General features: G+C 41.3%; 1 protein-coding gene and 1 long non-coding RNA gene across 2 annotated transcripts in view; one reads left to right on the top strand and one right to left on the bottom strand.

Annotated features, from left to right (window-relative positions):
* Positions 1–25,083, bottom strand: part of LOC118973617 (uncharacterized) — a 56,044-nt gene that overhangs the window by 6,938 nt on the left and 24,023 nt on the right. The gene's annotated exons all lie outside the window — the stretch shown is intronic.
* CLDN10 (claudin 10) overlaps positions 13,421–25,083 on the top strand; it is a 99,859-nt gene continuing 88,196 nt past the window's right edge. The window contains exon 1 of the mRNA XM_073212443.1: positions 13,421–13,884. Within this exon, the coding sequence (XP_073068544.1) occupies positions 13,671–13,884 (214 nt within the window). The 5' untranslated portion in view covers positions 13,421–13,670. The remainder of the gene's footprint in view (positions 13,885–25,083) is intronic.

The following is a 25,083-nucleotide window of genomic DNA, read 5'->3' as shown; positions in this document are numbered from 1 at the left end:
AATTCAGAAAGATAAGTGGAGAGACAGTGAGGTTTTGCCAAGTAATCCGGAGAGGAGGATTCATTTTAGAAGAAGCTGTCGAGTGGTATGAAATACTGAACTAGCATAAACATATGCCTTGAAAGAACTTTAATCTTCCTAAAGAAGTCAGAAAGTCTCTCAAGGGAAGTTGGTTTACTGCGAGCTCACAAGCCGACCCAATGCGCACCATCACTCCCATTGCTTCCGTATCTCCGCAGGGAGGTGTACATGCTGCGTCCAGGTCTGGAGTCATCGCTCAGGCTTTCATCCTGTTGAGGTGAGCTGGGCAGGCAGCCTGAAGGAAGTGAGGCCAATGATGTGTTAACCAATGGCAATAAAGGAGGAAGGAGGTCTGGACTGTGCTAAAAAAAATGGTTAATCCCAGACTCCTGTAGAGAGACAAGGACGCAGACACCGGGCCCAGATAACTGATGTCTGTGAAGAAAAACGATTTGGAAATAGACTTGGAATTCGAAGGCAAATGCTAAATACAAGTGGGCAGGCCACTGATGAGGATTAGAGCCCAGCTGTTCTCTGAATGGGGACAGCTGGAATTCCCGCGTAAGCATATGCTCTCCATTCACAACACACGTTGTTTTCAACACTCATGACTCTGCGTTGTATTTCCCCATAAAGAGAAGAATTGTGCATGATGCCTGGGGTTCAGAGTGTTCGTGACTGTTTTGTGTGGCCATCCCTGTGCCTGACCTGCAGCGTGTTGCAATTCAACTGGACGCTGAAGATGAGGCTGGCTGCTGGCTCCATGTTCCTCCCCCTGTGCCCTTGCTGGGGATCATGTCAATGCTGTGGTTTGGGGCGGAGCCTCAGGGATGAGGTCAGCTTTGGCTCCCACCACCTTCCTGGGGATGCACCGCAGGGAGGTACCCAAAGGGTCCCCGCCTGGTTCGTCCCAGGGCGGTTGGGCAGCATCAAACGTCAAGAGAACCAGCTCAGCTCACACTTCTCTGGACCTAATAAAGGGTCTTGCCTGATGTCATGGCAAACAAGAGCGCTTGGAACAGTTGGCTCCTGATTTTTTTTGCTTATTTATAAGTAGAAAGGCATGAGTCCTTCCATGTTGGGCAAAGCCAGATAAAGCAGTTCGATTCATTCCTCATGGTGGCAACTGACTAACTTAAAAGTAGGGAGGCAAGAACTCGGTGATGACAATGCCTGTCTGGAAAATTCAGTTCAGATCTATAAATCTGAACTTTGTGGGTCTTCCTATGTGCATAGTACTGTGCATCAGATTATTTGTTGAATAAAGTGACATGTAATTCAACAGCACATTTTTTATACTGCTACAATCCTAGTGGCAGATCGGGTTGCTTTGTTAATTTATCCCAGCCCTGAGCGCTTGAGCAGACCTCCCTTCAATCCTTTGCCTTAATGAGTCCATTATTTGCTTTGAAAACCACTTTAAAACAAGTGTGCCAAAGTGAAAACACATTTGTCAAGATAACACATTTTGTAATTTCCTGCAGTAAAACCATAAACATGATTTGTGATTGTACTCGTATAATAATCAGAGAAGTAGATGTGGGACATTTTCTAATTTTGATGATTTTCTACATTATTAGATAATTTTTATATAATTTAGTAGACTTAGGACAATCTACTCCTGATTTTAGATAGTTTTCCATGACACTGAATAAGAAATATTATTATTGTTAATGAGTTTCTCTAAGGAAAATACCTCTTTACCTCCCTTTATCTGCCCAGTGTCAATATCTCACTATTTCTCAGACTTCTTGACCCAAGCCTATTTTGTGGTTGTGATATCTTAAGCAAAGGGTTTAAGAGATTAATTTTTACCTAAGTCAAAGCCGAATAATTTTTTTCAAGTAACTCAAGACCTAAACATGCAAGTGTATGCCCAGAGATTACATTCTCTTAACATTTGCGAGGTCCCCTTTCTTTATCTTACTGTTATCTAAAAACTCTAAAATTTTATTGGCTGTGATGTAAAGAGTTGATAAACTTCATCTAAAATGTATGTAGCATCTTCTCAAGGTTGAGTCAAGCTTTATACAGTTTTGAGTCCTCTCTTGAAGAAATTAGATAAGAAAACGTATTTTTTTAAATGAGAAAAGACAGCACAACAAAATACCTGAGTCACAGAGATTCACATTCCCTTCTTGTGAGACCTCTCTTTGCAGTTCACCAACTGTGCTTACTTAGAAATGCTAGCTGACCACACCTGCTTTTCCTTCCCACTGCAACATTCTATGACTCTCAGGAACTCCAGGGGTGGGTGCCATGGATGGGCCTTGAAGCTTACACTTCTTACTTTCGTGACAAATCTACCTCTGTTCCATGAATAGCAAAATCAACCTTGACAAGGGAGGATAGGGGTGTTTGGGTCATCGAGGAGGGCTGTGGGTGTGCTGACTGAGTTTATTCGCTGGGAAGATGTAGAAGCTGTGGACCTGGTAGAAGTCCGGGCCAGTGCAGGCCTGGTGCTGCCCAGGCTCCAGTGAGCAGCGCTCAAGTGTGGAGGAGGCAGGCTGAAGACACTGGAGACAGAATCCAGGACTTCACCCTCCAAGGAGAAAAACATGCACAGGACTGTAGTCACGGAATGTTAAGTCTCCACCTGTGCTCTGGAAGGCTGACCACTTCGTTTCTTAGGAGATGCACACCTTTATATACACACTCCTCCACATGCATTGTTAATGCTTCTATGATTTCTTATTTCTTCTTCCCCAACAATTTATTTTGAAATTTTTCAAACCAGAGAAGTTGCAGGTATAATGCAGAGAATACCCGGACACTTGCATCCAGATTCTTCAATTAGCAGCAGCATCTTGCCACCTTTGCTTTAGATGTACTTATTTTTCTGAACCATTGAAAATTAAATTGCAGTCATCTTGACAGTCTACTTCTAAATACTACAACACAGTTCACCCAAGGATAAGGACATTTTCCTACATCACCACAGTATCATTATCACACCCAAAGAATTTAACTTTGCTATAGTAACAGTGTCTGTACAGCCAATATTCAGATTTCCCCAACTGGCCCAATGTCACGCACAGCTTAAAAAAAAAAATCAATCCAAGTCAAGACCAATCAAGGATTGCAGACTGCATTTAGTTTTAACGTCTCTTAAATTTCCTTTCATTTAGAACAGCACTTCTGTCTGTGGCTCACATAAATGTACATGATATTTGATCTGCTATAATTTAAAACAATTTTATGCCTTCAGAAATGGCAGAAAATAGGTACCACCTGAAGATTGAAGAATTTAAGGTATTAGCTTGTGCATTTTGTACCAAAGATTTTTTTATAAAATACAATTTACTGTCCTTTGACAGAAATGATGTGCTCCAACATGCTTTGTTGAAGGCAAATTATGAAAAGAAACCTATCTTTAATTTTCCTTCTGGAAAAAAGTAAAGATCTCTGGCTTTAATAAAACTCAAATAAAAAATCATCATGTCCTTACTGTCTTTTCTAAATTATATGTATATGCAAAGCATTCTGGTAAACTAACAATAAAAATTATTTATTATCAAAAAAAGTGAAGAGAGAGGACTTTCCTACCAGGTATTAGGATATATCTGGAAGCTGTAGTATTAAAAACAGTGTGGTATCAACAGACAAATATCCAAATGGACCCATGGATCAGACTAGAGGGATAAGTCCATGTGTATACAGGAGAACTTAGTGGTGTGGGGGAGACTGTCTCATTACATGGAACTAATAAAACTGGATCCGTCTCATATCACATAGTGATAGATTCCAGGTGAATCTGACCTAAATGTGAAAGATGTATTTCCACGGTCATGTATGTGAAATGCATGGAGCCAGACATGTTTCAGAATTCAAACTTTCTCAGATTTAAAAGGATAAGATGGTATGTACATTGTACATATTGCATAACACCCCCAACTGGGTCCAGGGTAGTATCTGGTAATCAAACAGTCAGTATTCCTGCAGTAAATCATGTAAAGACTTAAGTAGATTCAATTTAGTTTCAGTCAGATTTCGCCACCAAACAAGTTCTGGGGCTGTGCCACATCTGGTTTGCCCCACCTGTGTCCTCTTTCTTTCCTTCCCCACCCCATTCTCTGCCTAGAAGGCAAGGTGTTGGGTGGGGGCGTTAGGGTTAGCTCCTCCCAGTGGGGTTCCCAGGCTGGTTCTGTCCCTCTGCTGAGGGACCCAGGTTTTGTGAGGCAGCCTTTTCCACATTTCCACAATTCCTCTCTGTCACCTTGTGCTGGGAGGCACTCCCTCCCCTCTCCCCTTCCCATTCTGGAGTGAGGCCTGCAGGCTGTTACTAGCCTAAGGCCCTCCTGTACTATTCCACTTGGGCTCTGTCTCTACACCAGTTGTTCTTAAATGGGAGAGATCTGGCACTGTCCGGGCACATTCCGGGTTGTCACGGCTGTCGGAGCAGGGGACGCTACTGCATCCCATAGGTGGAGAGCAAGGCTCCTGATAAACCTCCTGCAGTGCTCGGGCCAGCACCTCACCATATGCAGATATCTGGCTCAAAATTCCGTAGTGCTGAGGGTAAGAAACCCTACTTGCCGCTTTTATTACAGTCTCCCCAAATTACCCAGTCCTAGCATGCCATCAGTTTCCTGCCGACCAATAGGTGCCAATTTTATGAAAGTCTGGATTATTAGACTTCAGAACTGTGACCAAGGGATTAGGGACTGTAAAAGAAAACATGGGAGAACTTCCTGGTTTCCCAGGGCAATGAAGGAAACTTAAGCAGAACTTGAAAAGCTCAGAATATTGACGAATTTGGTCACATTAGGATTAAATATGTCTCATGAAGGACACCATAAGCAAATTAATGGGTGCCAGGGTGGGAGAACAGATTTGAAATGTTTAAAATTGACAACAGGTTAATATCTAGAATATATAAGGAATGCCTGCAAATCTGTAGGAATCCTAATGGGCCAGTTTAGAAGAGGAAAAATTAAAAAGCATGCAAAGAGGTGCTCAAATTCAGGTGAATGAAATTAAAGCAGTGATATTACGTTACAATGATAAGTTTGACAAAAATTTGGCAACTGCATAATGCTGAGTGTTGGCAGGGAGGTGGACATATGTAGATAGCCCCATGCTCTGTGGGGAGAACATTCATCAGGGCCCCTTTGTGGAGAGCAGTATGGCAGCACTTTGGCAAAGTACCTCTGGGAAATGCAGACCCTATGACGCAGCAATTCTCTTCCTGGGTATACACCCAAAGGAAATCTCGTAAGTCCCTAAGGGAACAAACATGGGCGTTAGTCAGAGTGGTGTTGCTGTAGGTGGGGATTGCGGGGGAGGGGGGCTTGGAGGCAAACCCACGTTCCTCACAGGGGATGCGGATAGGAACATTGCGGCCAATGAGCAGCATGGAATGAATCCTCTGTGACCACTAGAAACAATAGGTTAACATCATCAGACGTGTTCTGAGTGGCATGGTCTTAAAAGTGATTGCCAAGAAAAGGCAACAGGATGAGACAGATTATACACTATTTTTATCAATTACAAAAACCTGCACACCAAACAAACAAGCAAATTTTTTAAAGAATACAGAACAAAACAAGGTGCAGTAAACCAGGGAACAATTATGGTTCCTGGGAGAGAGGAAAATAAAAATGGGGAATGAGGAGAAATAAAGACAAATTAAACGAGAGGGCAGCTTCATACACTGCAAAGAGGATGTTACATCATCAACTGAGGTTTATGATTAACCCAACCTTCTGCACCTAAAATGAGAAATGAAAGCAAGAAAAGAACAGGGAAAAAAAAGACAAGGAGAGGCACAGAAAGGGGAGGAAGGGAGGAAAGAAGGAGAAAAAGGATGCACACCTCTTGGCTTGGAAGAGCAATGTACTAAAACTTCACGGGAGGCAGAAACTACACGGCTGTAGGGAGGGAAGCTGACTGCGCGGGAAGTCCGGAGCATGCCCTCTGCTGGTTACCGCTGAGTGGTGCAGGGAACACGCAGTCCAAATCATGCCCCCGCCAGCCCTCTCCAGGGCAAGGTGCTGACTTGCCTCCCAGGGCAAGAATTAACTTTTCTTTTCAGGTGGCAGTGTGAGAGGAAGAAAGGGTAGAAACAGTAAACTTGCTGGGCTTGTGACAGAAGCCACCCAATCAAGGCTGAAAACCTAGGACCATTTGTTTCCCGGGGGCTCAAGGGATCCCAGGACACGGCGTTCAGCGCGAAGACAGATGGTCTGAACAAACCAAAAGGGTTGGCTGGTCACTCAAATCTCAGCATCCTCGTTTTTTTAGGAATAATAATAACAGGTGACACATATTTAGCACTTTCTCTGTGCTCTACATGTATTATGTCATAATCTTCTCACCAACTTAGGAAGGAGGTATTTGTGATTTTTATTATTATTTAAAATTTATTAGCCTGGAAGAGCTCATAGATTCCCTCTGACCCTTCAAAGGGAACCCTGTAATTACAGCTCTGTTCCCAACACTATTCCTCTAGTTGAGTGTCCCGTGATTGAAACTGGCTCTTTATTTTGTTTGTTTATTTATTTATTTATTTGGTATCATTAATATACAATTACATGAGCAACATTGTGGTTACTAGATTTCCCTCATTATCAAGTCCTCACCACATACCCCATTACAGTCACTGTCCATCAGCATAGTAAGATGCTATAGAATCACTACTTGTCTTCTCTGTGCTATACTGCCTTCCCCATGCCCCCCACCCCCTACATTATGTCTGCTAATTGTAATGCCCTCTTTTTTCCCCTAGCCCCTCCCTTCCCACCCATCTTCCCCAGTCCCTTTCCCTTTGATAACTGTTAGTTCATTCTTGGGTCCTGTGAGTCTGCTGCTGTTCTGTTCCTTCATAAACTGGCTCTTTCTAATGTTTCTGTCTTGGCAGACTTGATTCTTTCCCCTTATTTTTTCTATGATTATTTACAATGGACTCGTCCCTCCATTTCCACCTGAAATTATCTTTGGAATCCCAGGAAGCTTTATGAAGAGATAAAAAAACATATAAAATTTGGTATCTCTTAGTGATTTTGATCACGGAATAGTGAAAAGTTTGGCTGAATGCTTGCAGAGAAATGATCTCTTCTTTCCCTGTAGGATGACATGACTAGAAAAGTGGTCTTATGCTGACTCACCTAGGTGATATATCTGTTTTCTTTCTCAGATTCTAATCCTCTAAATATTTATGTCAGAAAGGAGATTTTAATATGGATTTACATCTGAAAAATAATTGAAAGTGTACCAAATTCAACAAAGTGAGAGACTAATAACTACTTATAGACAGAACTGCTAATTTTTTATTGCTAGTTATTAGCTATTCAGAAGAATGTTTTACAGTGTCCTGTTAAGCACTGTAATCAAGACATTAACATAAGAAGTGGATATTAATGTTTCTAAGTTTTAAGAAATCTAGTTAAAAATCTCATTTGAATGATATAGAAAAATAGGTGGTTCTGCATTTCAAATTGCTGGGTTTTCATCTTAATTGTAGCACCAGGCATATCTTTTCTAGGAATTCAACTCACAGTATGATGAAGAAAGATATAATGTAGTAAAAAAGAGATTTATCAGACAATCTTCTTTCATTATTTTTTTCAAGAGAGAGATTTTTCCACTAAAAACATATGACTACTTTCCAAATGAAGCTATACATGAATTGAGATTAGGTAGCAGAGCAAAATTTGCAGAAATCTGAAATTCCAAGATTCCCCCTGCTTAGGATCGATTCATTCATTGTTATTTCCTGATAAGTTATTTGATTTTCACAAATCACAAAGCACCTGTTCTAACAAATCACCAAGAGTGAGTCAGTAGGAAGAAGAATGGTCAGTTCGACCTGCAAAAAGCGTAGGTATGAGAATAGTGAGATACACAATATAAAATAACCATCTTTAATACTTAAAAATAAAATAGGGCATTTCAATTATGACGAAAGAACAAGAGATGAGAAAAAACAGGAAACAGGCAGATATGAAGAAGAATGAGATAGAACATCTAGAAATTTTTTTAAAGGATTGCAATAGTCATTAGAAACTCTGTATGCTTTAATAGCAGTTACACATAGCTGAAGAAAAAAATAATAAATTCGAATATAGATCTGAAAAAATCCCCAGAATGCAGCATGGAGAGATAAAAACTTAAAGAATATATATATTTTTTATTTTGGTGTCATTAATCTACAATTACAGAAAGAACATTATGTTTACTATTAAACAATAGTAAAGAGAAGTTGAAACATAGGACTAACCAAGAAATAGACTTTATCAGAGTTACAGAAATAGATAAAGAAAGGCTAGGGACAGAGGTAATACCTGGAGAGGGAAGGAACTAACAATTTTGCAGAATTTTTGAAAGACATGAATCATCAGATTCAAGAAGTTCACTAAATCCCACAGAAGATTTTTAAAATCCACTCTTAGAAAATCAAAGTGATTGTCCCAAAACCAAACACAAACAGATTCTTAAAACCAGTCAAAGAGAAAACACAAATTAATCTATAAAGAAATAACAAATCAGGCTCTCAATTTCTCCACAGCAACAATGGAAGCCAGATGAAAATGGAATTTTTTCTTCCAAATACTGAGTCAAAATATTTGTCTACTTATAACTATATACCCAGAAAAAATATCTACCAAAAGGCAAGCACAGAATAAAGATATTACCTGGCAAAAACTAAGAGATGTAACTACTAACCCTCCCTCACAAAAGAAATTTTTCAAGAATAGACTTGAGGAAGAAGAAAAATAAACTTAACAAGGAAGGCTTGAGAAGCAAAATGGACTAGCAAGCAAAAAAAAGAAAAGAAAAGAACTACAGTATATATAATACTACTAATAATAGTAATAATAAGTGTAGCACTAACACATGTGGAGCTAAAAATCCAATTTGTGGGGCTAAAAATCAAACAACATAGAAATAAAGTAATAACAGAGGCCAGAAAGAGAATAAAGAAAATACTGATTTTATATATTAAGTTAAATATTCATTGAAATTTCTAGACTTGCTACTAAGCAATACAAATAATGTGTAATTTCCATTTTAATAGAGTAGAAAAATAGAAATGTGGAAAAAAATTTAAAAAATACAAGAAAGGAAAAAAACCATATGTATATACAAGAAAAGAATGGGAAAAATCATGTTAGATAAAATAGATGTTAGAATGAGTCTGAAATTTAAGAGTAAGTCTAGCAAAAAGTAACAAAACCTTTATGGATTAAAGTGTATTACTCTACTGAAAGATGTCAAAGGTGGTTAAATGAAGACACATAGGATACTCATTGATAGGAAGATTTGATTTTATAGAGTTATCCACTTCCCACCAATGAACATCCTAATAAGTATACATGTGTGTAACTTGATAAGCTTGCTGTTCCTTACATGTTCTAAAATATGTAAGAACAGCACAGTTAAAAAAAAGTCCCAGACACTCTTGAAAAATAAGAACAAAGTTAAAAACCCCAACAAGATACCAAAACATTTATAAAAAATAAGATAAATTAAGAAGGTATTGTATAGGCAGAGGAAAAGACATGCAGATAGATGCAACAGAGCAGAGAATCCATAAACAGACCATGCAGATTCCTCTATCTCATACCACAGAGGTAACATCACACATCAATCAACAGGGAACAGAGTTCAGTAAAGATAGAAAACTTGGCTATCCACACTGAAAAATTCTAAAACATAGAAAAATCCATTCTGGATGTTTTAAGAGATTAAACATGAAAGATAAAACTTTGAAATAGTTGTAGAGGGTGATGTGTGTATATTTCTGAAGGGGTGTTTGGTAATCCAGGTCTTAAAAGTTCACGTCATTTAGTGTAAGTTTGGCAAGTTTGACAACATGAAAATTAAGACTCTTAATCAAATAGCCACATAAAGACAAACCACAAACTGGAGGAAGATACTGGCCACATAAATAATCAACAAAAGATTACTGCCCAGGAGATACAGAGAACTAAAAATAAATCATAGAAAGTTGAGCCACTCAATGGACAAAATGAGCAAAAGCTACAAAATATCTTTGCAAACAAAAACAATGAGCCAACCCACAGCCAACATCACATTGAACAGTGAGAAGCTGAAAGCCTTTCCTCTGAGATTGGGAACAAGACAGGGATGCCCACTCTCCCTACTGTTATTCAACATAGTACTGGAGGTTCTAGCCACGGCAATTAGACAAAACAAAGAAATACAAGGAATCCAGATTGGTAAAGAAGTCAAACTGTCACTATTTGCAGATGATATGATATTGTACATAAAAAACCCTAAAGACTCCACCCCAAAACTACCAGAACTAATATCAGAATTCAGCAAAGTTGCAGGATACAAAATTAACACATAGAAATCTCTGACTTTCCTATACACTACCAATGAACTAATAGAAATCAGGAAAAGAATTCCATTCACAGTAGCATCAAAAAGAATAAAATACCTAGGAATAAACCTAACCAAGGAAGTGAAAGACCTATACCCTGAAAACTCTAAGACACTCTTAAGAGAAATTAAAGAGGACACTAACAAATGGAAACTCATCCCATGCTCTTGGCTAGGAAGAATTAATATCATCAAAATGGCCATCCTGCCCAAAAAAATATACAGATTTGATGCAATCCCTATCAAATTACCAACAGCATTTCTCAACGAACTGGAACAAATAGTTCAAAAATTCATATGGAAACACCAAAGACCCCAAAAAGCCAAAGCAATCCTGAGAAGGAAGAATAAAGTGGGGAGGATCTCACTCCCCAACTTCAAACTCTACTACAAAGCCACAGTAATTAAGACAATTTGGTATTGGCACAGGAACAGAGCCACAGACCAGTGGAACAGAATAGAGACTCCAGACATTAACCCAAACATATACGGTCAATTAATATATGATGAAGGAGCCATGGACATACAATGGGGAAATGACAGTCTCTTCAACAGATGGCGCTGGCAAAACTGGACAGCTACATGTAAGAGAATGAAACTGGATCACTGTCTAACCCCATACACAAAAGTAAATTTGAAATGGATCAAAGACCTGAATGTAAGTCATGAAACCATAGAACTCTTAGAAAAAAACATAGGCAAAAATCTCTTGGACATAAACATGAGCGACTTCTTCATAAACATATCTCCCCGGGCAAGGGAAACAAAAGCAAAAATGAACAAATGGGACTATATCAAGCTGAAAAGCTTCTGTACAGCAAAGGACACCATCAATAGAACAAAAAGGTGTCCTACAGTATGGGAGAATATATTCATACATGACAGATCCGATAAAGGCTTGACATCCAAAATATATAAAGAACTCACACACCTCAACAAACAAAAAGCAAACAATCCAATTAAAAAATGGGCAGAGGAGCTGAACAGACAGTTCTCTAAAGAAGAAATTCAGATGGCCAACAGACACATGAAAAAATCCTCCAGGAGGAGGAGCCAAGATGGCGGCATGAGTAGGACAGTGGGAATCTCCTCCAAAAAACATATATATTTTTGAAAATACAACAAATACAACTATCCCTAAAAGAGAGACCAGAAGAGACAGGACAGCAGCCAGACTACATTCACACCAGCGAGAACCCAGCGCCTCGTGAAGGGGCTTCTAACTCCTGATCCTTCCTAAAAGCACTTAACATACTGTAGGTGCCCTCACTTAAAAGATAAATCAGCTGTGCTATGTCTCACACCTGAAACTAATATAATATTGTATGTCAGCTATTCTTTCTTAAAGAAAAAAGCTTTCTTGAAGCTCCCATCTATTCTATTCTCACAAAAATTAAAAACAAATAAATAAATCATGATGATTGGGAAAAAAAAGATGCTCTACATCACTAGTCATCAGAGAAATGCAAATTAAAATCACAATGAGATATCACCTCACACCAGTAAGGATCGCCACCATCCAAAAGACAAACAACAACAAATGTTGGCGAGGTTGTGGAGAAAGGGGAACCCTCCTACACTGCTGGTGGGAATGTAAATTAGTTCAACCATTGTGGAAAGCAGTATGGAGGTTCCTCAAAAAGCTCAAAATAGAAATACCATTTGACCCAGGAATTCCACTTCTAGGAATTTACCCTAAGAATACAGCAGCCCAGTTTGAAAAAGACAGATGCATCCCTGTGTTTATCACAGCACTATTTACAATAGCCAAGAAATGGAAGCAACCTAAGTGTCCATCAGTAGATGAATGGATAAAGAAGATGTGGTACATATACACAATGGAATATTATTCAGCCATAAGCAGAAAACAAATCCTACCATCCTAATGGATGGAGCTAGAGGGTGTTATGCTCAGTGAAATTAGCCAGGCGGAGAAAGACAAGTATCAAATGATTTCACTCATATGTGGAGTATAAGAACAAAGGAAAACTGAAGGAACAAAACAGCAGCAGAATCACAGAACCCAAGAATGGACTAACAGTTACCAAAGGGAAAGGGACTGGGGAGGATGGGTGGGAAGGGAGGGATAAGGGTGGGAAAAAAGAAAGGGGGCATTACGATTAACATGTATAATGTGGGGGGTGCACGGGGAGGGCTGTGCAACACAGTGAAGACAAGTAGTGATTCTACAGCATCTCATTATGCTGATGGACAGTGACTGTAATGGGGATTGTGGAGGGGACTTGGTGAAGGGGAGTCTAGTAAACATAATGTTCTTCCTGTAATTGTAGATTAATGATAACAACAACAACAACAAAAACTCAATGAGCCAATAAACACATGACCAAATGGTCAACCTCATTAGTAATCAGAAAATACAAATTAATCAACATAACCTGATATCTTTTATACCCAACAAAGTGGCCCCAAAAAACCAAACAAACAATTCTGTCACCACCATGATACCAAGTGCTATGAAATGGACCAGTGAGGACTTGCCCACTGGGAGAGGATGGTAAACGTCTATAGTTACTTAGTAAAGCAATTTCGTATTACCTATAAAGTTGAAGATGAATTTTTCCTATATCTTAGCAATTCTGTTTCTAGGCTAAACACTGGAGAAACTCTTGCACATGATCACAGGAGAGATGCATGAGAGCTGTTCCAACAGTTTCCGAGGGGCTGGGGTGGGGAAGAAACACCACAGACGTGCATCTCCAGGAAAATGGATAAATACATTGTGGTATATTCATTTAATGAAATGCTATATTCCAATGTAGTATCTAAATAACAATAGCTAGTTTCCTGAACATGGATCAATCTCACAAACATAACGTGTAAAAGAATACCTACCATACGATTCCATTTATATAAAGATTCAGAAGCATGCAGGACTAAAGCAATTGGTCAAATAAGCTTTAACTGTTACTGTGTAATTTGTACTTTGTAATATCTGGTTGTTGCATGGTTCGTTAAGCTTCAGGCTAACAGAAAATTAAGCATTAACTCTGGTGCCAGGGGAAAAAAATCTGTGAAATCAAAACCTTTAAAATCCATTTACAAGATTTTAGCAAATCTCCAAGTAAGAAATTAGCAAGATCATCTTAGACTATCTTTAAAATGCCATCAGTAAATAAGACTTTATCCTAAATTCTGGTATTCTTAGGCCGTCTGAGCATGAAATACGACCACCTGTCCACATTAAGTGGCCACAACTCTTGTCCAGGCGTTTCTTGTCTGCTGCATGCCTAGCCCACCAAAGCGTTCTTTCTGGCCGGCGTCACAGGAGAAGGCCAAACGACATGTCCAGAGCACAGATCTCAGCTCTGGTGTTCGGTGTCGGAGGGTTTGGTGCTCTCGTGGCAGCCACCACGTCCAACGAGTGGAAAGTAACCACCCGAGCATCATCAGTGATAACCGCCACGTGGGTTTACCAGGGTCTGTGGATGAACTGCGCAGGCAACGCACTGGGCTCCTTCCATTGCCGACCGCACTTTACTATCTTCAAAGTCGAAGGTAAATATAATAGCTTTGTTTGGGGTGGAAGTAAAATGTCACTTTTCCCTTCACTATGCTGGAGTAGCTGTATATAGTCGGCTACTAACTCTGTAAAGACTGAGCACTTAAAGTGCCAAGGTTTGCCTAGGATGGATGGGGGTGTACGAATGTTGGCTAAAAGAATTAAATCATGCATTTATACAGTAAAGGAAGATTAACAATAACTTTAAGGACCTTTTAGAAATACCTAATGTGAATGATAGACTCCAAAGGGAAGGGCTGAAGTGACTGGCTGTTTTAGAAGCTAGTTTCAATTTGTCCTGCATCATGGAGGAATCTTTTATATACAAGTATGTATCTATACACATGCCATCAGCAAATAATACATTATCCTAAATCTCTATTCTTCCTCGGGCCATCTGAGCGTGAAATATACCATGCATACACACACACACACACACACACACATTTGTATAAATATTCAGAGTGATTGCAGCATATGATGAAGACAGTATCGAGCAAGGAAATAATTCTGTTTTCAGAGGGTTTCCATGGGTTTTTTTAAACCATATTTAGTGATAAAATAGAGTAGGAAAAATTTTAAAGTACTGAAGTAAAGAAAATGCCCATGAACTTTTGCTTTTCGTTAGTTTTATTTTTTTAAATATATAGACAAGTTATCGTTATGCATATTAGAAACTCTATTACAAGCACATGTAAAAAGGGAATTTTTTTAAAGGCATTTTCATACTTGAGGATACCTCCAAGGAAACAATTATTTGCTTTTATGCCATTATAAGGATAATTATCTGCCTCTGCTTTCTGTCTATTTGATATGCTTACAAGTCTTCCACAGATTTGCATTTAGTGGGTTTATTATGCTAAAAATTGCTTCAGGTACTTTACAAAATACAGTCTTCTCACAATCAAATGGCAAACTGTACCTTGGCCCCAGTAAAGAAAATGAAATAAAATTTTAACTAGGAAGTTACTAAAGCATAATACTTTATGGGATTTTGTGTCAAGGATTCACGTCATTAGTCTACAGTGCATGCCAAAGGATAAAGAGAGAATACTTAGCTAAAGCCAGGAGATTTCTAATGACAATCGACGGAAATGCTCAAGCCTGGACAGCCCAGTTAGGCCCTCAAATCACATGGACTTTCCTAACACCCATTTGAGGAAATGATGCTGCGTCTCTCTTCATTTCCAACTTCTAAACTTACCGTGGGATATTTCAAACTTGCTCCTCCTGCTGTGGAGGGTTTCCCTAGGTACAACGGAAATTCTAAAAGGAGAAGGAGAATGTCGTAGGGAAACAGCCCTCATTCCACACACCAGCTGTGGCTTTTCTTTCTCCATGCCCCCTCCTTGGCCCATTCCCATCTTGGGCAGCCAGTAAAACACATGTCGTGTGGGAAAGTATATTTCTTTGCTCTTTACTGGACTCTTAAAAATAGATATATATTTTGTCTTATTCCCCTTTATCCTATCTGCATTAACAAAACCCATTTTTTGTGAAAAATAAGCATATAACTTTAGCTCCAAAGTGGGCTACAGGACCATGGTAGATTACTGTAGGGCTCTAACAGCTAATTCCCCTAATCTTAGAAAACACGGAGTTAGAAATTTTGTCACTGTATAGTATTCGTGATGATCCAAATAATCTTCCACCTTTAAAATCTTATCCCCCTGATTTTGCTTCTCAGTTGCAGCAATAATGTGTCATCTCCTGTTATCCTGTACATGAGAGGTAGATAGAGAAATCTTATCTACGGACAATAAATGGACAATAAATGGGAATGGGCTTTGAATAAATTAATTTAACATAATCTCTCCATTTTCTTCATTCTGAATCAAAAATCCTTATAAATGATACAGATTACTACAAAAATCTACTTTCAGCAGCAGAAGCTCTGATTCATATTTCCCAAGGAAATGGGGACTCAAGAGTTTGAATTTCCTTCTTTGCATGGAATCATTGCTGACAATGATGATTGTTTTTCCTTTATTCCTATTTGAAAACATAACAAGCTTTCTATGCCAACATATGCTCACACACCACAATTCCCAACTGAGAAAAAGAACTCAGAAGCCTATGAGGAGTGAAATGGTTCTATGGCATTTTAAAAGAATCAACTATCTGAACCTACATTGCCAATTTGAGACAAATCTTCTTAGACTAAGGCTAGATTAAGCTTCTGCTAAGAAAGAAAAACAGAAAATATTTTTAAGCTGCCAGAATTTTTTTTCCTTTGCTTTTTTGCTTATTTTTCCTCCTTGCTGGTTATGTAACTCATTGTCAGTCATACCTTCTTTTTGCTAACCCTCTGAGGAGCTCCCCTACCCCCGCCAGTACAGCCACAGTGTTTTAGGGGCCCATTCAGATTAACAGTGACTATGTCCTTTTAAGATCTGATGTAAGCCAGCACCTCTTTGAACTAAGAGCACCTACAGTTATCATGAGAAGTACAGGCCCCCTATAGTTATGTGGAAGAGATTTCAGGGAAACATCATCAGGCCACTTGTGATTCAATCCTCATTGCAGCCTGAAAGCTTCTTGACTCAATTTCAAAGCACTTCCCTGCCTTCAGATGCAATGTCCACTCTAGGCTGTGTCTCTTGTTTTGGCATATTTGTTTCTTTCTCATGTCAATGTTAACAGAGACACTTTAATGATGAAAGGAAAGCTTCCCATAGGGAGAGAAGCAGTCTTTTGGGGAAGGCTGGATCCAGAAAGCATTGCTACAAGGAGGGACTGAAGCTAAACCGTGCTCACGGTAAAGACAGGAGCCTGACCTGTTCCGTCCTCCTGTGCCCCTCGCATGTGGCCTCTGGATATGTATTTGCAAAATGACTGAATGAATGAAATAATGAGTGAGACAGATATTTCGTGATTAGGCAAAACCGTATACCTGGAGGAAGGCTGGAGTGTCGTGAACTGAGGAATTATTTAGGACATTTACTTGGGCAACAGCAAAGAGAAGTTTGCTGGATTGCAATTCAACAGAACGAGCTTCAAGTTTTGTTTTGTTTCTTTTATTAAGTAGCCATGAGAACTTGACTTTGGCGATGAAATTCTCTGTGCCTCATTCATAAATTTTCTCCTTCATAAACTGAGAGGGCTGGACTCCAAGTGTCCCTTAATGTATCTTTCAACGTAAAGTTTAGCTCAGGAGCTTCACAATGCTCCACCTCCTTGCAGTAGAAGTGTACCAAAGAACTACAGCTGCAAAGGTGCCTCTAACATAATTGCTCATGAGATTAGCCCTCCTTTTTCTCTCCTTATCTTTTATCTTGGCTAGCTTCCTGTGTTACTGACTGTTTAGAATCTTATCTGCATCTGGGTGGAGACAGGATTAAATGACCTCAAATGACCACATGACCCAAGTAAAGGTGCCAGGATTTCAGTGGAATGAAACCAAACACTGTTCTGGAAGTCGGCAGTCAAAGGATGCTGGCTGCGCACAGGAGTGTGAACCGTCTTCTCTCCTCATCTCCCAACTCCTCCTTCTTTTCCCCACTGCCTTCCAGGCTGTGCCAGAAGAACAGGGTAAAGAAAGGCATTTGCGAGAGGAAAGGGGTTTTCTGTGCATGTTTATTCACATACAGGGAACAGCTGGGAGCCATCTGATGTCATAACTTCAGATTTCTTGTTAATTGAAATGTGTGCCTTACTCCATGATTAAATAACAGCAGTACATAAATCTCAAACAACATAATTACTGAACGAAAACCAATTACAGTATCAGTGAGGGAAAATTGACTGATAATTTAGATGCTTCAAAAATAAGATATTTGATAGATCTCTGTACCCTTGGAAGGCATTTACCTTTAATCTCAGGAGAGGTCTCCATATGCTAAGATTCTGACTGCCTTCTGAGACAATTTCATTGAATACAGCTAAGATTAGTTTTATTCTCAGGCTTATTTTCTTGTTGTGTTCCAAATGCATATAAAGCTATTTAAAAGCATACAGAATTGTTGGAGGAACTTGGTGAAGGGGGCAGCCTAGTAAACATAATGTTCTTCATGTAATTGTAGATTAATGATACCAAAAAAAAAGAAAGCATACAGAAAGACTAAAATTTTGTCTCTGCCAGTTGTCACCCTAAAAATAAGACTAAGAAATATTCAGTGTGTTCTTGTCCCAACAACAACAACAAAAATGGCATCATTTTATGTGTACTGACACAATCAAGGACCCAAGGTAGGTGAGGTGTACTCTCACAGGAGAATCAGGACGGGATGAGCCACCATGAAGTGGTCTCTGCACCAGCAGAACTGGAACACCCAATGCTGTCATGTCCCCATGCCTTGTGGAGGTGAAGGTGGCCCACGATTGGACTTGGAACCCTAAGTCAGTACACTTTCAGGAAAGTATCAGAGATTTTCAACAGTTCATCTCCATCCATAGCTCTTCTCCTAGATGCCAGGACCTTATCTTGTTTATCCTGGTATCCTCAGTACCACCACGTGGCTGGATCCACAAACCACCCAATAGAGGTCTGTGGATCGAACAAACAGAGGACGAAATTTTTTAATGACTCATTTCATAACACTTAATACATGCACAGGGAATCTCCTGTCATGTCACCAAGGTCTGGAAAAGGGAGAAGACCTTGCAGAAGGGCTTAGAAGGTATAGAAGAGCCAGGAGTGTTTTTTCTGATGAGATTCAAGAAGTGCTTCTCAAGAGGCAGAATGATGGAGAGACTTGCTTCTCCAAGTGTGGGCTTCAGACTAGCAGCCTCTATATCCCTCGGGAGCATGGTAGAAAAGCAGAATCTCAGCCCCCACCACGGACTATAGATTCAGAATCTGCATCTTAACATCTCCAGGTGTCTCCTAAGCACATTAAAAGTTTGAGAAATCCTATTTAGAGCTTGGACTTCAAGTCTGACAGACTCACCCCTTAATAACTAAGGGTCTTAATCTCCCTCTGCTTCAGTTTCCTTACCTGCTCAATGGTGATTAAACGAGATAAAACAGGTAAACTGCTTTACACAATGCCAGACACAGAGCTGCTCACCATAAAGGGTGATAATCATTACTGTGAATGCCTCTTTGAATGCCTTGAGAGCTCACAGCTCCACTGTAGGAAGATGACCACTACTTCTGCTCCAACTATTCGTTGCCCGTCAAGATTGTAGTAGCTGCTTCCTGGGATTCAAAACCTGATGGAAAGATCTCTCTCATCCCTATGTCAAATCTATAATGATGTGATGGTCTTGTACTCATCAGACTATAGTGTAGGCTTAGGATTTACTGCAACTCATAAGGTAAGACCATGCTGCACTTAGACGTCAGGTTCTCACTGCAGATGTGGGCCTGTTCATTGTGCCAATCACGTGTTGCATCTGCTGGAAATGCAGAGAAAAGACCCCCTTCTATCTCTATGGTCGGGGTAGAGCTTCTCTAAAGCTAAGATGTGTTCATGGGTTAGGCAGCCGAAAAAGAACAAAGGATTACTCAAGTATTCTAGCCCTAAGAACTGGGGGAAACTTGGTGACAGTTTAATATATTGATTTGAATCATATTCACATTTTACAAAATGTTTTCATATACCTTGTTATATTTATCCAAAGATGGTATTCCATAGCCCCCACTTTATAAGTAACTGAGGACACAGGGGAGGCTACTTATAACTTTGTATGGTCATCTACAGATCTGCGGGGGAAATTTTCAGCATTTTGTACTAGACCCGAATCCCGGCTCTGATGCCACTAATTTTTTGTATGACCTTGGACACATTGCTTAAATTCCTATTGTTTCTCTTATCTATAGGGTGATGATGGCAATGAGGATATCTAATTACATATATTTAAAGTTTGTGGGAAACTCAAGGAAAAGAATCCTATTGCATGAAATAGACTTGTACATGTTTTAAAATGCACCTGGAATTTGTTTTTATCAGGGAGGTAAGACACCCAGATGCAAATGGTGTCATGCAGGAAGAGATTTTCCTACTCCTAGATCCCTAGAAGCAGGAGGCATGGCTCACCACACCGGGCCACGGTTGTGGGGGGGGGGGGGCGCAGCCCCAGAGTCAGACAGGGGGCAGGGACATGAGGAAACACCGTCAGCTCAAGAGCCTTTATTGTGTTTTCCGTGGGAAGGAATGGGTGAGGCAGGGTAATGAGGCTAAGCAGGTTTAGGACTGGCTGGTTTGGGTTATTTCATGGAGTGTGGGGGCTGCCCTGAAGGGTCTGGTACTTAGCCCTGGGTTGATTAGAGCAGGGGAACATTGTTTCCTGTGGGAAAGTTTGATAATGGAGATAACTGGGGTGTGGGCTTTAGGTCTGTCAATCTGCATCTAAAAAGGGCATTGTTCGTGACCTCAGAGAGTTGGCTAGCCCTGGGAGGGCAGTTCCCGCCTCTCTCCCCACCTGACCCAGCAAGGGGCCCTGGGTGCCAGAGCGCTGAGATGCAGAAAATCAGAACCCACAGCTGACAGTGTGACACTAGATCCTGAGTGCTGTTTGTACAGGAAGGTGAGCGAGGCAAGTGCCTTCTCTTCCACCTCTCCTTTAGGGCTTCACGTGCTTGTCTGGTGTGCAGTATTTGTTGTCTCCTGGTGAGTATTTCGTGTGGAACAGGTTCAGGGTTGTTCTGCACAGGGCTCACCACTCCTCTCTGCCTATTGCCCGTCTGCCTGCCTGCGTGGCATGCTGGCTCTACTGCACGTCCTCTGCCCAGAATCCATTACCCACTCTTAGACTCTCATCCTAAAGGCGACATACGCAAAGGGCGTCTTCTGAGCCAGCGGTGTTCTGGAACTCACAGTTTAAGACTTCCTGCTGCTGTGCCTTTTTAGGTCATTGCAGAGCACTTCAGCAAGCTATACTGCATTTAAATGAGCTCAGGATAACTGAGCTGGTTTTCAGGAGCCAGCTGGTTTGCCATGATACTTTGGCCGGAATTTTGTATGCATTACAAAGACAATTGATTGACAATTTTGGCAAATGGCCATGTGCCAGATTACAACTACCGAAGGAACCCTGAAAATTGTTAATTCATTTATTCACTAATGAGTCCCATCATCAAAGCATTCGTTAGATTCCTAGCACAGAATATAGGTCTGGAGACTCAGTGCGGAGGACATAGGCCTACCTCAGTGATGTGCTGCTTAGAGCAAGACAGTCATTTCACAATTAGCCCAGAATGGTAGGTGTTGTCCAGCAGGTAGGTTCAGGGAGAAAGCAGACTTCCCAGAAGAGCTAGAGCTTGAACTGTCTTGAAAGACAGGTAGAAGTTTGCCAAGAAGAAAGAAGGGGAGGGTATTTTAGATTACTGGACTCATCCAGTTCTACAGCTTGTTAACTGACTCTAGGCAAAATGCGTAACATATGAGCTCTCCCATCTGTAAAATGGGAATGATACTATCTACTTCCGAGGACAGTGGTGAGAATCAAGCAAGTTAATTTGTGTACAGTACTGAGTGCAATGCCTGGCATGTATAAGCCAAGGTCTCAAAGTGGGAGGGAACCCAGTGCAGCAGGAAACAGCGAACATATTCAAATGCTCCAGCAAGATGTACAGACATATGGTAATAGTGGGCCTGCAGATGTGGATCAGGGGAAATGCAAGGGGACCTTTAAGCTCTATGAAGGGATTTGGACTTTGTTCTGGAGGTGCTGGGAAGCTATTGGAATGTTTTGAGCAGAGAGTAATTGATGGGACTAGCATTTCAGAAAGATCCTGCAGTATTTCATGTTAGAATGAAGGGGTCAGCAGTGGGAACAGACAAGGAAGATATTTAGAGGTAAAACTGATAAGACTGAGTAACAGGGTGGCTCATGAGGCATGGGGGAACAGGGAGGCCTCTGAGGGTTCCTGCCGGGAGACTTGGTGGGCGGAGAAAGAGACAGCTGGCTGCTGAACAGGTCCTAACATAAGTTCCAGTCCCTTCTATCAGTACAGTATTTTCCTGTGCATACCAACATTTCAGGCAATCAAACTCTTAACCTAAAGTTTGGCTTTAAAAAAATCAATTGTACAGAATGAAAGACAATTGTTTGACTGAATTTAATTTTTTTCAAAAGCCATGCTTTTTTGATGCTTAATAAAAGCCAACAAGAAAATGTAGCAGCTGTAAAGATCAATGCAATCTGAAGTGCCAATATTAGCACTATCAGAATTAATTGATTAATTAATAGCAATATCAGAATTAGGAGGGAATAGCCTCCCAGCCCGGATATCCTGGAGTCACACTGCATAGTGCTAGTCGTGGGCACCGTATTTTAAGGGACTTGGACACCAGTCACACTCACTGATTCTAGATGAGGCTACCTGGAAGGATGAGAGGACTTGAAATAAAATCACACGGCAATTGTTTCCCTTGGAAAATAGGGAGAGAATATGGTGGCAGGGAGGGAGAGACACCAGGTAAATGTTGCTAGGAAATCAGATTTAGGGGAGCTATGCAGAAGGAATTTGTCAGAGTTGTGCAACAGTACAACAGGCTGCCCCACAAAGAACTGGCTAGAATTATCCAGAGGGGGCCAATGATCCTCTGCTAAAAAGGTGGTGGAAATAATTTCCGCACCACTGGGAAGACAGACTAGGTAATCTCAAAGTCATTTCCAGTGTGAGATCTGAGATCCTGTGAACATATAAAAAGATAGAGAAATGTTTAAACATCAATATTCCTGATTTGCATATTGGTTTAAATGTTGTTGGACAACTGTTGGCTCTGTGCCAGGCACTTGGAACCACAACAGTAAAAGCCCTTATCTCTGACCTGGAGATGTTCACAGCCTAGAAGGGAACATGAGTTAAAGTAGTAAATGTTAACATATATGTTATAGTAATGTTATTACACTGAAACTGGTATATTAATCTATGGCAGAATTAACATCATGAAGGGAAGGAATGACTCCTAAATCCAGGCACAGAGCTAAGTGACTGGGTTGGGGGACACAAGGACAAGTCCTAATTTGAAATTTTTGGGGTCAGTAATTTTGGTACCAAATTTAGTCCATGCATAAAAACCAGACAGGTAATCCTACTGGGAGACAGATTTCCTCCAGAACATAAAACGTGGACTTTTTGCAAGGTAGGCAGCAGGTCATGGAAGGCCCTTTTCTCCCTGTCTTACTACCGCCAGATGTTCCCATTTACTTTCCCCAGCAAACCCTGAGCCAGTCACATCCCGGGATTCTGGCCTGCTCTGAAGGACTCCTTCCTATAAATATCCTGCTAAACTAACCCTCAGTAGTGCGGAGCTCCTTCCTTGGCCCTGTGCCCTGGCTCTGTGCTCTCACCGCTTTGCTCAGCCTCCCAGTTCCTGGAGATCAGCTGATGCCCACTCTCCAGGTTAAACCTGGACATCAGGCCCCCCGCTTTGCTCTGGTGGCTGATGTCTGGGTTCCAGGCAGTAGATCTGTCTTATGACTGTCTTACCCACGAAGTCCAGCCCACCTGGCCACTCGGTACTGACCCAGTGCCTTCCCTGAACTCTAAACTCCACACTCAATGGATCTGCCTGCTGGCTAATCCGTATCCTCTGCCTCGGGAAGAACTATCGGAGCATATCTCCAAGCTGTAAGAATTAGGAAGGAAAGGGGAAGGTTGGGAAAGAGCAAAGCAGGAATTACCTCCCCCGCCTGGTTGACAAATGGGAATGCAAACAGTCAGTCTTGGCCTTGGTAGCGGATGCAGCCACAAAGAAGAGCCAGCAGATGCTTTTATAGAATTATCTGGAATCCATTTTTATCACCTGGGAAAAAACCAGTGTATCCCTACTGATTCCTTCTGTTCTAGATTCAAGTCAGTACTGGGAGGGCTTTGAACCTGAGAGAAGATGGTACCCTTCCCAAGAACCTTCCTATTTCAGCCTCAGCTCCAACTTTATCCTGGAGGGGGACCCCCACACCTTCTTGGGGGTGCAGTAATATTGCCTCTGCCTTGCCGTGCTCTTTCTGCTTCCCGTGCCTTTGTTAATCTGCAGTGGGAGTGGTCGTAGGCAGGTATCTGCCTTTTTACCCAGGCTGGTAAGCCATCCGGCTTTTCTCCAATTCCACCCAGAATTATAAAATAGATGCACACTAGAGGCTCATACCACATGGGCACACGCATGCACACCGGCACAAGTGGTTCTACAGCTCATGACACATCCATACAAACTATCCCCATGCAGACACCTCTACACACCTTACATACACACACACACAGACAAATTCACCATGTGGGCTACATATACACACACATAACCACTTGCCACACAATCACATACACTCACACACACATGTACAGACACACAAAGCCTCACATTCATCATGCAGGCACCACACACAATACTTACCCATATATAATCATGCAGGCCCCACAACTAGTTACACACACACACACACATACACATACACACCTGGAAACCTGACTTCCTGCTCAAATCCTAGGTCTGCCATTACTAGCATGTGATCTTGGTCTAGTTACTTCCCCTGTGTTTGGGTTTACTTATTTTTCAAAGGAGGCTAAGAATAGTATCTCCCTTATGAGAAAGATTCAATGAGTTAATACATGAGTTAGCCATTATTGCTGTTTGCTCCAGCCCACAAGTCCGGCCTTTCCAGATGGCTCTGAATCCTGACTTGGTCACCCCTGGAGCAGCCAGCCTCCCAGTGTAGCGTCAGCTCCGAGCCTTCAGCACACTCCCTGCGGGCTCTAAGGGACTCCTGCGCAGAGGTGAAGACTTTTCCCACCCATCCCCACCCCTGCCCCCAGATCTCCAAATCTGGTAGGCTGGCAGCATGTATTTCTCCTCCTTGTTTTTCCCAGACCATTGACCCCAGGCTTCACCAGGCCGGCCTTCTTTTGAACCCCATGCTATTTCCTTTGTGTCTGCCCCACAGTCTCCTCCGGAAACCACCACTCAGCTGGCCACCCAGGCTGGAAACCTGGAGTCACACAGCAGTTGCCTGCTGCTTCTTCAGACCCACACCAGGTCAGGGGCCAAACCCCTCAGAACCTCTGGCCCCAGCCTCCCACTGTCTCTGGCTCAGCCTCCAGGCTCCCTGATGAGCTAGATCGGCATCAAATAGGAGACACATTTTCCTCTCTTCTGTTTCCTCTAATCAAGGCTATCCAACATGGCCAGGTAAAACTTTCAAGGGAGAGCTTCCTTCAGGTGAACCCCGGGCTTTCTTCAGCCACATTTAAGGAACACTTACTCCGTGCCAGCCCCACAGCACATAGAGTCTCACTCTGTCCTCAGAGG

The sequence above is a fragment of the Manis javanica genome, chromosome 9, assembly GCF_040802235.1.
Source record: "Manis javanica isolate MJ-LG chromosome 9, MJ_LKY, whole genome shotgun sequence".
NCBI lineage: Eukaryota > Metazoa > Chordata > Mammalia > Pholidota > Manidae > Manis > Manis javanica.
Note: the sequence above shows the minus strand (reverse complement) of the source record. Positions and strands in the feature narration are given on the sequence as shown.